This window comes from Aulonocara sp. 'chitande type north' Nkhata Bay, linkage group LG23 (assembly GCF_057382095.1).
Source record: "Aulonocara sp. 'chitande type north' Nkhata Bay isolate Kocher_YH1m ecotype deep benthic linkage group LG23, A_spYH_male_GT1.1, whole genome shotgun sequence".
Taxonomy (NCBI): Eukaryota; Metazoa; Chordata; class Actinopteri; order Cichliformes; family Cichlidae; genus Aulonocara; species Aulonocara sp. 'chitande type north' Nkhata Bay.
The window spans coordinates 1,717,635-1,731,642 of NC_141365.1; the positions used below are offsets into that span (position 1 = coordinate 1,717,635).

The 14,008-nt window shown below is 42.5% G+C and overlaps 1 protein-coding gene across 1 annotated transcript; it reads left to right on the plus strand.

Annotated features, from left to right (window-relative positions):
• The first annotated feature begins 403 nt into the window (after positions 1-403).
• On the plus strand, positions 404-13,765 carry mfn1b (mitofusin 1b). The gene is made up of 18 exons (XM_086282445.1): positions 404-569; positions 996-1,153; positions 1,267-1,402; positions 2,063-2,225; positions 3,588-3,712; positions 3,794-3,902; positions 5,880-5,987; positions 6,097-6,250; positions 6,486-6,553; positions 7,977-8,098; positions 8,354-8,480; positions 9,689-9,793; positions 10,173-10,275; positions 10,872-11,098; positions 11,179-11,349; positions 12,051-12,247; positions 12,489-12,623; positions 12,848-13,765. The coding sequence occupies exons 2-18, from the start codon at positions 1,006-1,008 to the stop codon at positions 12,915-12,917; spliced, it is 2,268 nt and encodes a 755-aa protein (XP_086138571.1). The 5' UTR covers positions 404-569; positions 996-1,005; the 3' UTR covers positions 12,918-13,765.
• Positions 13,766-14,008: the final 243 nt, after the last annotated feature.

Sequence of the window (14,008 nt, forward strand, 5' to 3'; positions counted from 1 at the left end):
GTTTAACTTCAGAGGTAATGTTCATATGTTGATTAATGGTTTTCTTTTGTTTCTGATGTACTGCAGAATATTTTTATAAAATTCCAGTCCAGGAAAATCCCCTTTATGTTTTTCTGTGTTTTATCTTCAGCTACTTTGACACAAAGGCATCTGCTGTGATGCTCACACCTTTGATAAAGTCTGGAAAGTGTCAGCTTCCTTTTTATAGATAGAAAAATATGTAAATGTAATGATCTGAATTATAATATTTCTGACTGTCTGAGGCAAAATTTCCCAGATTTAAATCGAATCGAATTGAATCGAATCGGAATCAAATCGATTCTTGAAATCAGTGAGATACCCAGCCCTACTTTCTAGTGTTTCTGTCAAAGCTGCATTTTATTTTGAAAAGTTGTTTCGGAAGCATACTTCTTCCTCTAACTAACTTGGCGCTGTGACATTACAGTGAACACACGGGCCAGTCTGACAGCAATCAATCTTCCAGTAAGCAAAGGAGATCTCTGCATTGTCCACCCGGATCTATATTATTTGTGTTATGAGAAGAGGACGCGGGCTCTCTTTGGACAGCGGTGAGGAAAAAAAGTAGCACCGGGGCTAATGCTAGCTTACGGCTGCCTGTAACATGACCTAGCTTAATCGGTTAGCCTCCAGGACAGCACTCACCGTGAGAGATTTTCAAGTGTGACAGCTGCTAATAACTAACCAAGAAAAGCCGGACATATGTGTGTACAGCTACCTATCTGAACACCGTGTGTAGCAATGTGTAGGAAGATGCACGGCGTCACTGCTAACTCTTGTTCGATAACTTTGCTAAAACACTTTTAATAAACAATCCATCTTCCATCCACTGCAGTTTGATACTTTGATACTTAAGTTATGTAACTGTAATATTAAGATCAACAGAAGTGTTTCGGCTCGATCCAAACTGTGTTTGCGGTGTTGTTCGTGCCCGCTGATACGAGTGTGTTTGTCCTTGCTGACGCCTCCGGTTTCAGATTGACCAGCATGGCTGCGGCGCCTCCACTCAGACGGACAGACTCGGCCCGGGGCGAGTTTTCCCCTCTCAAGCACTTTGTTGTGGCCAAGAAGACGATAAGCGATGTGTTCGAGCAGCTACTCCACTACGTGAAGGAGACTTCAGAGTTTGTGGAAGGTGAGAGAAGTTTGCCTGGGAGCTTCTAACACCGACTTCTTGTCAATCAGGAGTGTTGGTGCAGGAGGCGCACAGCACTTGCTTTTCTTCATGCTGTGTTTTTGTGCTGACAGACATCAGCGGGAATAAAGTTTTGGAGAACATCGCAACTCAGGATCAGAAGGAGCAGATTAAGGCATATAGAGACAAACTGGCTGTCATCAAGGAGGTGCTGGCACGCAGGCACATGAAAGTGGCCTTTTTTGGCAGGTTAGTCTACCTGTTGACCAGATTTATTTTTATTTAATGACATTTTATTAATAAAAAGTTTTTATTATCGGTTTACTTCAGTTATGTGTTTGTGAGATTTAAGAAGATCAGAACAGGTATTACAATATAAACGGTGTAATGAGGTGTTTTCACATCCAGTTTTACTTTTTATGTTTACTTTCGTTGAACTATAATAACCATGATGCTTTACACATGCTCTACCAAAAGCGGTGCTATTCTTAAATGGTATTTTCCAGAGTGGGTTTTTTTTTTTGTGACGCTCTCAGTCGTGGGAATGTAAAGCACTCTTTTCCCTGTTGTGTGGATAGGTGTGTCTTTACTTTCATTTTCTTTAACTATGAGTCACGTGCCTCGAGTAGTTACTTGACCGTGAAACTAATGTGTTACAGCAAAACAAGCATGTCCTATATTAAAGTAATTCAGTCAGATGGCAATAAATTGCACCATACAGCAGCTGGACTAGCTGAAAATAACAGGAACTTTGTACATAACACTTTCATTTCTTTATGAGTTTTTAAAATTATGAGCACACTGAGCAACAACAGGTCTCACTTGCAAATGAGACCTCGAGTGTCAGTGGGACCGCCTGTGTGAATAAAGGTTAAATAAGTAAGTAAAGAATCTGTTTGTTGATCTCAGGACCAGTAATGGTAAAAGCACAGTGATTAATGCCATGCTGAGGGATCGAGTGCTGCCAAGTGGTATTGGCCACACCACCAACTGCTTCTTGAGTGTGGAGGGCACCGATGACGATAAGGCCTACCTCAAGACAGACGGCTCAGATGAAAAGAAGAGTGTCAAGGTAAGTTTAATTCAGAGGCAGCAGAATGTTTTTGGAAGTTTGCGAGCTCTGTCTAGTAATTATGTGCAGCTGATCCCCTCCAGAGAAACCGAGGACAAAGTTTATGTGAACACACGCACCAGAATGCCACCGTGGTCGTTAATCAGAGCATCTGCTCACACTGCTTGCCGCTCTTTCTATCATACTATACATTCTTATTCTTGTTGGTTTTTCACAGTTGCAGATAAATGTAGCACTTGAGTAGCTAAATGGACTGGTTCTTCTATGGCGCTTTCACACCAGCACTTATTTCTGTGTAAGTGCTTTCTGTCTAACTTCACACACATTCATACTCCGATGTGTCTGCAAGCATGCAGAATGGAGCAGCCAGGGATTGAACCACAAACCTTTCAGGTAGTCGATGGCTTCAACATTATGCACTCCACACTGTATATAAATGCCACTTGTTCTGCACATATTCAACTCTGTATATTTTATATATTTTATTATTATTATTATTATTATTATTATTATTTATTTATTTATTTTTTACTATTTAATTTGTAAAAATGTGTATACACACACACACACACACACACACACGTAGGAAAATATTTAGTATACACATCCAGAAATGCATACACTATTATATATTGTACATATATTTATTAGTTTCAGGTTGGCCATTCTTGTATTTTGCTCGTTTGTGTTGTTGTGTTTGCACATCTCTGTTGCTTGTGGGGCTCGCACACAAGAATTTCACTCGCATGTGCTGTGCCAGTGTGCCTGCACATGTGATGTGACAATAAAAGTGATTTGATTTGATTTGATTTGATTTGGCTTGCTCTACCTCGTGAGCTACAGCCACGTAAATAGTCAGTTGAATGCAAATTGAACTGGGCAAAGGCTGAACTTGTAGCCATGTAAGAACATGTGACATGAAGGCAGGCTGTTTACTGCAGTGTCAGGTGTCTGAAATTTAAAGGAGACCCTACAGTCTTGTTTACTGTGTGGAGCTGAGCGGCTTCGTCTCACCTTCCTAATAATCAGTCCGGTGTTTTTACGTGTTATAACTCAAGTGATTAAAGCTAGGTGGGTTTCCAAGTGGTAAATTTACTCATATTTATAAATAATGCGCTTCTACTCGAATCAAGCACTCAAAGCACTTTTCACTACAAGCCACTTTTCTTCCAGTCATACAGACCTAAGGTGCTTTGTTAACACTCTCTCACACTCTGATGGATTCTTGGGACAATTCAGCACCCTTCGGTGGTTTTTAACACATTTTGGTGGCTGCAAAATGTGCTATAATTTTCATTTGCATTACTATAAACTTTTTGTGTAAATATTCCTAAGATCAGTGGATTTCCTCCCTGTCTGCAGACCGTGAACCAGCTGGCTCACGCGCTTCTCATGGATGAAAGCCTGGATGCCGGCTGCCTAGTACGTGTCTTCTGGCCAAAGACAAAATGTGCTCTGCTGCGAGATGACCTGGTGCTTGTAGACAGGTAACAGGATCAGATCTTCGCATCTGAAAAGTCCACCTATCTCGTACATTTGGTGTATTTGACCTCCCTTCTGACTTCCAGCCCCGGAACAGACGTCACGTTAGAGCTGGACAGCTGGATAGACAAGTTTTGCCTGGATGCTGATGTTTTTGTGCTGGTGGCAAACTCGGAGTCTACACTCATGAACACGGTAAAGTGTCTCACACACATCAAACTCATGTTTGGCTGCTGTCCTGGTGTCACTCTGTTTCAATAATTAGTTGCAGCGGCACTTTCATGCGTAGATAGGGAATAACCCGAGCTGGGGAAAAGGCCGGATAACGTTTTAAATCATCGAAACAGCTCCATGGGTGAGCGCCACTCACTTAAGGATTGATCAAAGAAATTCCCTCATTGTTCCCGCTTGTAATTCAGCTCTGAATTTTGTCATCGTATTGCCAGCACCTGTCATCTTATCTGATCTGTCTAGTCAGCTTTTTTCAGATTGCCTATATGCTTGTGTCAGTCATTAAAACCATTATTAGGCTTGTTAGTTACTGATATTTTATCTGCTCTTTCTTTGTCAGTTACTTGTTTAAATGTATTCAAAGGAGCTTGCAAAGAAAATTTAAATGTATATTAATGCATATATTGATAGCTATTAGATGATAGGGTCGCTGTGTCCGTCGGCCCGTTGTCACCCGTCATTGCTCTATAAGCCTCTAAGTTTTTAATTTAAGTGGATGGTGTCCTCCAAAGGCCTATCTCCCCTCACCACACTCCCTGCCGGTAACTGATGCCCTCAGGGGTCGGTGCGTTGGTGGTTCTTGGTGTCCGGGGCTGGGCGCTCAGGCATGTACCAGCTCACTCCCGGTGACTACTTGGCGGGGCCTGGTGCCTGTTGGTCGGTCAGGTCTCTTCCGGGGCAAAGGGGGGCCTCCGGCCTCTGGGCCTGCGGCTCGGTTCACTCTGGCACAGCTGGCTGCCGGCAGAGCCGGCGGGCACGCCACCGCAGCCCCCTCTGGCTTCTGCTCCGTGGCTACTGGGTGACCCCTCATCTAGGGCTCTCCTCAGCTCTTCCCACACTCCAGTGGTCCTCCTTGGACTCTCGTACTCTGGGGCCTCTGGATGTCTGGGGCCTGGATCTCTTCCATGCCTGCTTTATGCCTTGGGGGACGGGGCTATGGCCCTCTACATCCTCTAGCAGACCGTTACATGGGGAAACCTTTTGAATACAAGCGCGCTGATCCACACAGGTGTGCACTGTTCATAGACACAAACTACACCTCTATTGGCTGCTATTTCCAAGCACATTGTGCACTGTCGTTCCTATGTGCTGCACAACAACATTCAATATTTAGTATTTACTGCTGTTTACACTTGGCTAGATTAACGTGATGGTGTTGTTTAGTATGTTGCTTTTTTTTTTTTTTGCTTGTTTTCTCTTTTTCCTCTCAACAGGTGATCTGGGAGATTTTTTTTCTTCTTTCTCTTTTTAAGTGCCCTTTCTCACTGTCCCGCTTCCCTTCTGTTTTTCTTTCCCTTCATCTTTCTTTCTCCCTTTCCTATCCCTCAGTCATGTCTGTCCCATCTGTAACAACTGAAAATAAAATAAATAATAACAACAAAGGTCGATCAAATGGACCAATACGGCAAGGCCGTGATGATCCATTGGGCAAAGTAAATCCATTGGGTATCCTTGTTGGTCTTCAGACAACAATTCTGACGGCTAAAGAACTCCAAGTTTCCAGTTCTGTGAGTGCCAGAGGGGCCGTGTGGATGTTCTCTATGCTGAGCTGATAAGAGTGCAACCAGCCAGTGTTTATGCCTGACCACAAACAGACCCCACTCTTCTTTCTGTCTGCACATTCATGCAGCGTGAAGCTAAACACAGCCAGTCACAGAGATCTTTAGCGCAGCTGCAGTTCTTAAAGGCAAAGCAGACTTGCATTCCACTCTGGGCTTTTCTGTAGATATAAATCGAGGATTTATGTAAATAACTTTGATGGCTGAGTAGCAAACATAAAGCTACCATTTCTGCATAAGTGTGGAAACCGTGAGGATTTTTACCCCTGCAGTCTGCACCCTGTCAAATCAAGCAGGAGCTTTGTTTTGGAAAGAAAGAAATGACTTCCTGTCTTTACTGTTCTGCACTACTCAGACTGTCCTTTAACTTCTTTGCTTCTAGGAAAAGCACTTTTTCCACAAAGTGAATGAGCGTCTTTCAAAGCCGAACATCTTCATCCTCAACAATCGCTGGGACGCCTCAGCAAATGAACCAGAATACATGGAGGACGTGAGTATGGGATTGCTGTGTCATCAGCCTCCAATGAAAGAGATTGTTACTTTGAGAATAAATAATGTAAAAAACCTCATACGTGAAGGTGGCGTGTCTTCTTTTTCAGGTGAGGAAGCAGCACACAGACCGTTGTGTGAACTTCTTGGTGGATGAGCTCAAAGTTTTGGACAGTGATAAGGCACCCAACCACATTTTCTTTGTCTCTGCAAAGGAGGTGCTCAATTCCCGTATGCAGCGTGCACAAGGCATGCCTGAAACAGGTGAGGATACAGGGAAGGTCGGACTAACAAAGTGTACTACCCAGATTTCATACACGTGTGTTCACCAGTGTTACGCAGAAGCCTTGATATCAATATAAAGCAGAACTATGAATGAATATTAAATTAGAGGTTTAGATGTTTACATCCGATGTGAGTCAAAGTATTGTACGCGTGCATTTTTGCAGTCATGTTCAGAACTTTATGATCTTTCTAATGTGATTAAATTGTCCAACAGGTGGCGCTCTTGCTGAGGGCTTCCAGGAGAGACTGAAGGAGTTTCAGTGCTTTGAAAGGAGGTTTGAGGTGTGTTTGTGTGCGTTTAGGAAAACGAATACATTGAAGCGTATATTCCAATGTTTACTAACAAACTGAGTGTTGGATGGATGTTTCAGTCGTTACAAATATAGGATTCAAAGAAACGTTAGGTTGCATGGATGCCTGCTGAGAGCTGCAGTTAGCGCATCGTCAGAAATTACCGCTGAAGAAAGAAGGGAACTCACCGCTAAGCTAACTGAGATTGTTTCCTCATTCATTGTGAGCAGGAGAAGAAAAGAGTGGCTGCTCTACAAGAAGCAGAACTTAGCTTGTTGCATAAGTCTGCTAACATTTGTGGAATAAATAAGAAATCTTCAGATGTTCCTTTGCCAGCTCAAAGTAGTAGTAGTCTGTGTGTTTCGATGTTTAAAAAAAAAAACCAAGAGTCGGCGTGAGTCTTCCCTCGAGCAGTAACAGCTGACAGAAGCAGCCAGCTGCTCAGACCTTGACTCCCGCAGAGCCGTCCACTCGCTGCGCCTTTTTTACATCAACCTGCGTCTTCATTGCTGAAATCTAGATTCACTTAGGTGAGGGCAGCCGTTTGTTTTATTCCACATTTTTTTCATTGAGTTTTCTATTGCTGCTTTTTTTATTTATTTATTTTAATTTTGCATCTTATTGTGGTATTTTGTTTTTTGTTGTATTTTACTGTATAGATCCTGGGAATAAAAGCACATAGAATAAGAGACATTTGGCTTCACTGGCAGCTTGGTCTGGCTGTTGGGGTTGTTAGTGATGGATGCTGGAACATCAGATTACATCCAACATAGGAAAATGTTAAAGTAGGCAGTTAGCAAGTTAGCATACACTTCTCCTCCTCCTTTACACCTGAAATAGCCCAATAAAGGAGGAATTGTTTGGAAGAGAGCATATCAGACAAATCATCATACAGCTGGGAAAGGGGAAACAAAAAGTGCTCTGTGAGAAAAACAAAGAAAGCACAGTTCTGATGACGTAGATTTACTATATCGTTAGAGAGCTGCTTCTGTCAGGGTCAGGAATCTGTTTCCAGTAAGTCATCGCGATACTCTTTACTTAACTTAAAATGAAGAACAGCTACTTTAAATCCCAACATGACATAAATTCCTACTTATCTATGTTGCACTTCCTCCTTCATTCTGTTGCGTTTGTGTTTAAATTCACTTAATATGTTGATTTTTATTTCTTAATTTTGTTGTGAGATCACCAACACACTACTGTGACCAAATGTGGGCTGCGTGACACAAGATACGCACTCTGCTGCTGTCGTTTCCACACCTGTGTTTCCATTTCTTTTCTTCTTCTTTTAAGTCAAACGTAGCAGGTGTTTATCTTGTCCTACATTCGTCCCTGGTGGCGTGCAAGTTCCCGCACGGCGTCCAGCAGCAGCCACAGTAAATGTCACAGTAACTTGTGTGTTATGGCCTCGCAGGAGTGTATCTCGCAGTCAGCAGTGAAAACAAAGTTTGAGCAGCACACTATCAGGGCCAAGCAGATCACAGAACAAGTCAAGAGCATAATGGATGCCATCCACATCGAGGCCGCGGAGAAGAGGTGAGCGCCCACTACGTTTTCTTTACTTATAATGTCTGATCTTCCTCCAGCTGAAGGGTTTCTAGAGATAAAACATCAGCATGCTGAAAAATTATGTGATCATTTGAGTTGTCAACATGTGTTTTTTTTTGTTTTTTGTTTTTTGCTTTGCTTCTTTCTGCTGTGCAGGTCTAATCAACGTTTTACTGTCAAGTTATTTACCTGCTAGTTTGCATGTGTGACAGCATTTCCTGTTTGGGGGGTGGGGGTCTTCAGAGTGGCGGCACTGGAGGACAGAGAGTATCAGATGGATCGGCTGGAGTTTGTCAAGAATCAACTCAACCTGCTAGTCGATGAAATTAAAAAGAAGATCAAGGCGATCAGTGAGGACGTGGAGTCCAAGGTAACACTGACAAAAGGAGAAATTGATTTTTTTCTACCCTGAAGGATCTCCAACCTCAGATATTTACTTTGTGATTACACCAACACATGCAGTGCTAATTATCTGCTGATCACTTAGCTGTTTCATCTCATCATAGTTTTTAAGGAGCCAGATATTACTATATATCAGCTAAGAGGTTTTTTTTCTGCTTATAAAACAGATTTCTCGTTTATTTATGAACTTGGTCACGCTGTCTGCTTTTATTAGCAAACACGTTGCCAACAGCAGATGGCAGGGTGCCCTCTGGTGGCCAAATTATGCATAATCAACACCTGATTGAAGGGTGTTTCACCTGTCTCTTCTTTAGATCAGCTGATAAATTTATCAGATGTTATAAATGCCAGTAGGTCAGCAAATAGCAAATATTATATCAATCAATCAATCAATCAATTTGTAAGCAACATTTAAAAACCACACATGTTGACCAAAGTGCTGTACATAGTAACAAAAGTAACAAGTAGAACAAACACGCACAGAGAATAAAACACTCAGTCATGAGTAAAAGCTAGAGAGTAAAAATGTGTTTTGAGACAGGCTTTAAAAATGTCAAGTGTTGGAGAGATCCTAATCTGAAGAGGCAGACTGATCCAAAGTCTGCTCTGTGTGTAGCCTGCTGCTAGGGACAATCAGAAGCAACTTATCAGCTGACCTGAGAGATCTGTTTGCAGTATTTTTAGTTAAAAGGTCAGAGAGGTATGACAGAGCTAATCCATTTAGAGACTTAAAAACAAGCAATAACATCAATTCTACAATGCACTGGAAGCCAGTGTAAACGAGCCTGGAGAGATATGGTCATGTTTACGAGCGCCTGTCAGGAGTCGGACTGCAGCATCCTGAACTAGCTGAAGAGCAGAGCCTGGCTGGTACCGAAATAAAGACTATTACAGTCGTCAAGCCTGGATGAAATAAACGCATGGATCACTTTCTCAGAGTCAGCAGGTGACAAGCTGATTAACAGAGCTTTTGTCTGTTTCCTTTCTCCTTTAAATGAAAGTAACTTAATTACCTCTATATGCAAAAATAAAACTGTAATTGTTTTTTTTTTTCTTCTTTATTTCGCTGATATTGAAATTGGAAAAACTTCTTGATGCCTGGACAGAAACCAGAGGAAGCTCCATTGTGTGTCACTGACTAGATCAACTTGAGCTCCCATGTTGCGTTTTATCCAGGTTTCCACCGCCATGGGGGAGGAGATCTGTCGCCTTCATTTAATTGTTGATGAGTTCCACTGTGACTTCCACCCCTCACCTCAGGTCCTCAAAATGTACAAGTCTGTAAGTAAAGGCAGCATAAAAACACCTCAGACGAAATAAAAGCCAATAAAATGATGTTCTGCTTAGCCGGCTGTAAGGGTCAACAATCGATGCTCATTAAAGTTGTCTGCTACACATTGAGTCACCAAGCAGATAAACTGCCTGTACATACTACTTGCTGAAGTTTCTCTCTGCTACACTGTGTACTACACACATTTAGTTTAACTTTATCTGACAGGCCTCTGAAAGCATTTAGCATCTGCTAGCTTTAGCACTACAGTGTTCCAGTTTCAGTTTTAGTGGAATAACAGATGCAAAGTCTGCATAAACACTGTGACAGTGCCATGCGTGCAAAGATCCTTTTTTCCATCTGACCTCTGACCCCTGTTGCTGTTGGCAGGAGCTGCTGGGTCACGTGGAGGAGGGGATGGGCAAGAATTTGGCTTTCCGCTGCTCCAATGCTGTCAACGCCTCTGTTCAGTCCACCCAGGAATACATGATAGGTAATTCACGTAACACGGATGTTAATGAATAAGAGCTCCTTTGCAATGTTGCAATATAAAAGCTGAAGTCGTTAACGCAATTTCTGAAAATGGTTTCATCTCTTAAGAAATGGATATTTTTTATTAGAAAATGGCTTCAGGGCAGCATTTTTTCGCTCCGTCACTCATTCGCAGCATTGCTAAACTTGGTCAGAACCTTTTTGCCTTCAGGCTGATGTCTGCTACACCCTGATCACTGCTATATTTACCCTCCTCGCTGAATGCCGTCATTCCATGCCCCATTATGCGACAAATGCGTCACTGTCATGCACGCATGCAAGCTGTGCTCGGTGACAGTGATGTTGTAAAGGTGTTAATGTGCCCTCTGATGAAAAGACTTCCGGAGCTGTTCTATAAATCGGTTTCTCTTTTTCCTTGTAAGGAAAAGTGCAACACAAACGTGTCATATTTGGTTCTTAACTTTGAGCCCAGCAGGTCCCTAAAATTATACCAGCTCCAAATGTTTCCAAATGTGAATGTCCTCATTTTGAAGGGCTGCCCACTTAGTGTCCAAATATGCCTTCTCTTCATTTTATGCTGGGATTCTCCCTTTCCAGAGAGCATGCTCCCTCTGCTTCCCTCTTCAACCCAGAGCCAGGTGTCCATGCTGATGAACAGCAGGAAGTTTGACATGAGTTACGACCTAAACTGCGCCACACTTTGCAGCGACTTCCAGGAAGACATTGAGTTTAAGTTTTCGCTGGGCTGGAAAGCGTTAGTCCACCGCTTTCTGGGATCTGCCAATGCAGAGAGAGCTCTTAGACTGGTGGACCAGAACTTTCAGGTGCGCACCAATCAAGAATTATTATTGTAATGAGACTTTTTCACATCCTATTCTGAAAAACTCTGCTTGTCATTCCTTAGACACCTCTCCCAGCACTGCCTCAGACCCAAACACCCTCCTCCTCTGCGCCCCCCACGACCGTGGCAGTGCCCAACCAGCAGACAGCCCTCATGACCCAGGAGGACCTGATAGTAGCCATCGCTTCCCTCAATTCCCGCACTTCAATGGGCGTACTGGTCGTTGGAGGAGTGGTATGTTGTGTCTGAGGTCGTTTTTAATTCCAACATATGAAATATGGTGTGTGAGTAAGGAAGACAGTAAGTCCATTTTTTTTATCTAGCACATTTCAAACAAAAGTGATTTACAATAAAAAGAAGAAAGAAATAGAAGAAGCTGCTCTTAACCACAGCACTGGTTTCACTGTCAAAGATGTTTGAACCTGTTTTAATAAAAGGAGCCCGAGAACCCAGGTCTCATTTTAACCTCTCAGTTAATAGTGGACAGTCGAACAATATGAACTCTGATTGGACATATTTAACTGTAAGAAACTGTCTTGACATTGAGTTTTTATTTGTTGCACTCCCTGAGCTTTGTTATGGACCAGGGCGTTCCAGTATTCAGAAATCAAAAGTAATGTAAAGTTCAGCTAAATGTCCAAAACTGTGTGTCCAACGAAATTCAGGCCTTATGTTTGCCACCACTGAACTAACATGTACCATGTACTCCCAACTTTGTGATGTGCATTTTAGCCTGTTTAACATTTTCCTGTTAAAAATGGTTGATATTTGTTCCATTGTAGCTCAAAAGGATTGTTTAGACGACCGTCTTTGTAAACCTATAGAGAGAAGAGTAGTATTTGCAAATACATGGTGCTGAACTCGACATGTTTAATCTAAGCTTCCACCACTGAAACAGCAAAATAAGCATGCTTCACCTGCCTACTCTCTCTCAGGTGTGGAGAACCGTTGGCTGGAGGCTGATCGCCCTGTCAGCCTCTCTCTATGGCCTGCTGTACCTATACGAGAGACTCACTTGGACCACGAAGGCAAAGGAGCGTGCTCTGAAGCGGCAGTTTGTGGACTATGCATCCGATAAAATGCAGCTCATGGTCAGCCTTACGAGTGCAAACTGTAGCAAACAAGTCCAACAGTAAGTGTGCTGCCTTTCATATCATCTGTCTATCCAGTGAGCTGACGGTGTGCACTGTGAACCATCTAAAAATCATTTCTGCCACTTGCTCTTCTGTGTGCATGAACAGGTTATAGCCTCATGGTTTTTGCTTCCCTCCTCCTGCCTCCTTTCCTAATTTAAACCTACACAGCTCAGCCCCGCCCTCTGTAACAGAGCTAAATAAATAAGCAGTGCCACACTGTGCCCTCTGTGTTACCAGGGAGATGGCAACCACCTTTGCTAGGCTCTGTCAGCAGGTGCACCAGACGCAGAAAGAGCTGGAGGCAGAAATCCGTCAACTGACAGCGAAGATCGATCAGCTGGAGAGCATCCAGAGCCGCTCCAAGAGCCTGCGGTCAGTCCAGCTCCCTCTCTTATCGGGAATAACGGGAAAAGTAAAGTGTCTGTCTGAGAATTTATCAGGAACCAGTGTGGGGAACGTTAACGTCTCAGATCAAATGAATGATAACAGTAATTGGAAACGTGTAGTTGAGTTCTACATGACAGATATCACAAAATGTTATCTCAACCCAAGAAGGTAATAAGTCAAGTATTTCTCTTTATACACGATGTGTGCAGACATAAAGCCACTGACCTGGAGAAACAGCTGGAGGAGTTCACCAAGCAGTATTTGCAGCCTGAGCAGTGAAGATCCTGTTCTTCATCGCTCCACAGTTCAGCTCTCACGGAGTCAGTCATTCCTCAGTTCGGTGCCACGTCACTGCAAGATCGCGCAAACTACAGCCGAGGTTTATGCGCCGATGTTTTGATAATCAGCTTCTCAATTATTCATTTATAATTGTGTTGGTACCCCGGGAACAGTTTTCAATCTGAATAGCCACTTGTAATTTTTTCCCTTCTTTTTGTGATTTTGTAGATTTGACTGTTAATCTAAAAAAAAAAAAAAAAAAGACGATTCTTCATGATTAGCAGAGAGACGTGCAAAGGCCCAGACACAACAGGGTCTGCTGTATGTCAGGCTCTTCTAAAAGCAGTGAACACACCTGAATCCTGTGGTGCAGATATGCTCCACGGGTCACGGTTATCCTGGTTGGCGTGCACACCACCGGTCGGGTGCTGTATTTGGACACTAATGTGCTTCTGACTGTGAATATTTCAGTAACCTCTATGGAGCAAATCAGTACGACTGTACGTGCATCTGTTTGGTCACATCTACATTGTGTGAAAAACAAATTAATTTAATAATGAAAGAAAACATTTTCACAGTTACAGGAAGCTCAGTAAATTCACTCAATCGTTTGAGTACGATTGAAAAGCTGAAGCCTTGTCGGCTATTTTCTAATACTTCAAACTGTATAGAACAAAAGCTTTCAAAATATTCATATATATATTTTATAATACCCTATTTTATTTATACCCATTACCCGATGATGACTACACCAGTGTGCACTTTGTAAACTTTTTTTCCTCAAATGTGTCCTGAAGTATGTGTAGATTTTCCAAATTGCATTAAAACTGCAACGATCTAAAACGAGATTTTGTGTGTTTCTTTTTGGACACTTACAGAAAAAAGGTCAAATGTGTTCAATATTGCAATAAATTAGTCACTCTGCTGCTAGTTTACGATTGAATGGCGTGAAGTCGACAATAACATGCTGTCTGCTGCTGATAATGACTACTGACTGTAAAATGAACAGCAAAAATCAAAAGCCCAACCTGTGGCTGTCTACATGCACAGAAATCTCCAGCCAGACCTACATCAATTTGAAAGAGGAATTC

Bases quoted from the DNA above. Each gene is read 5' to 3' on its own strand.
- mfn1b (XM_086282445.1), top strand. From the start codon at position 1,006: ATGGCTGCGGCGCCTCCACTCAGACGGACAGACTCGGCCCGGGGCGAG. The intron at 8,481-9,688 runs GTAACACTGACA...CGTTTTATCCAG, and splicing joins GTGAGGACGTGGAGTCCAAG to GTTTCCACCGCCATGGGGGA. The intron at 10,276-10,871 runs GTAATTCACGTA...CTCCCTTTCCAG, and splicing joins CACCCAGGAATACATGATAG to AGAGCATGCTCCCTCTGCTT.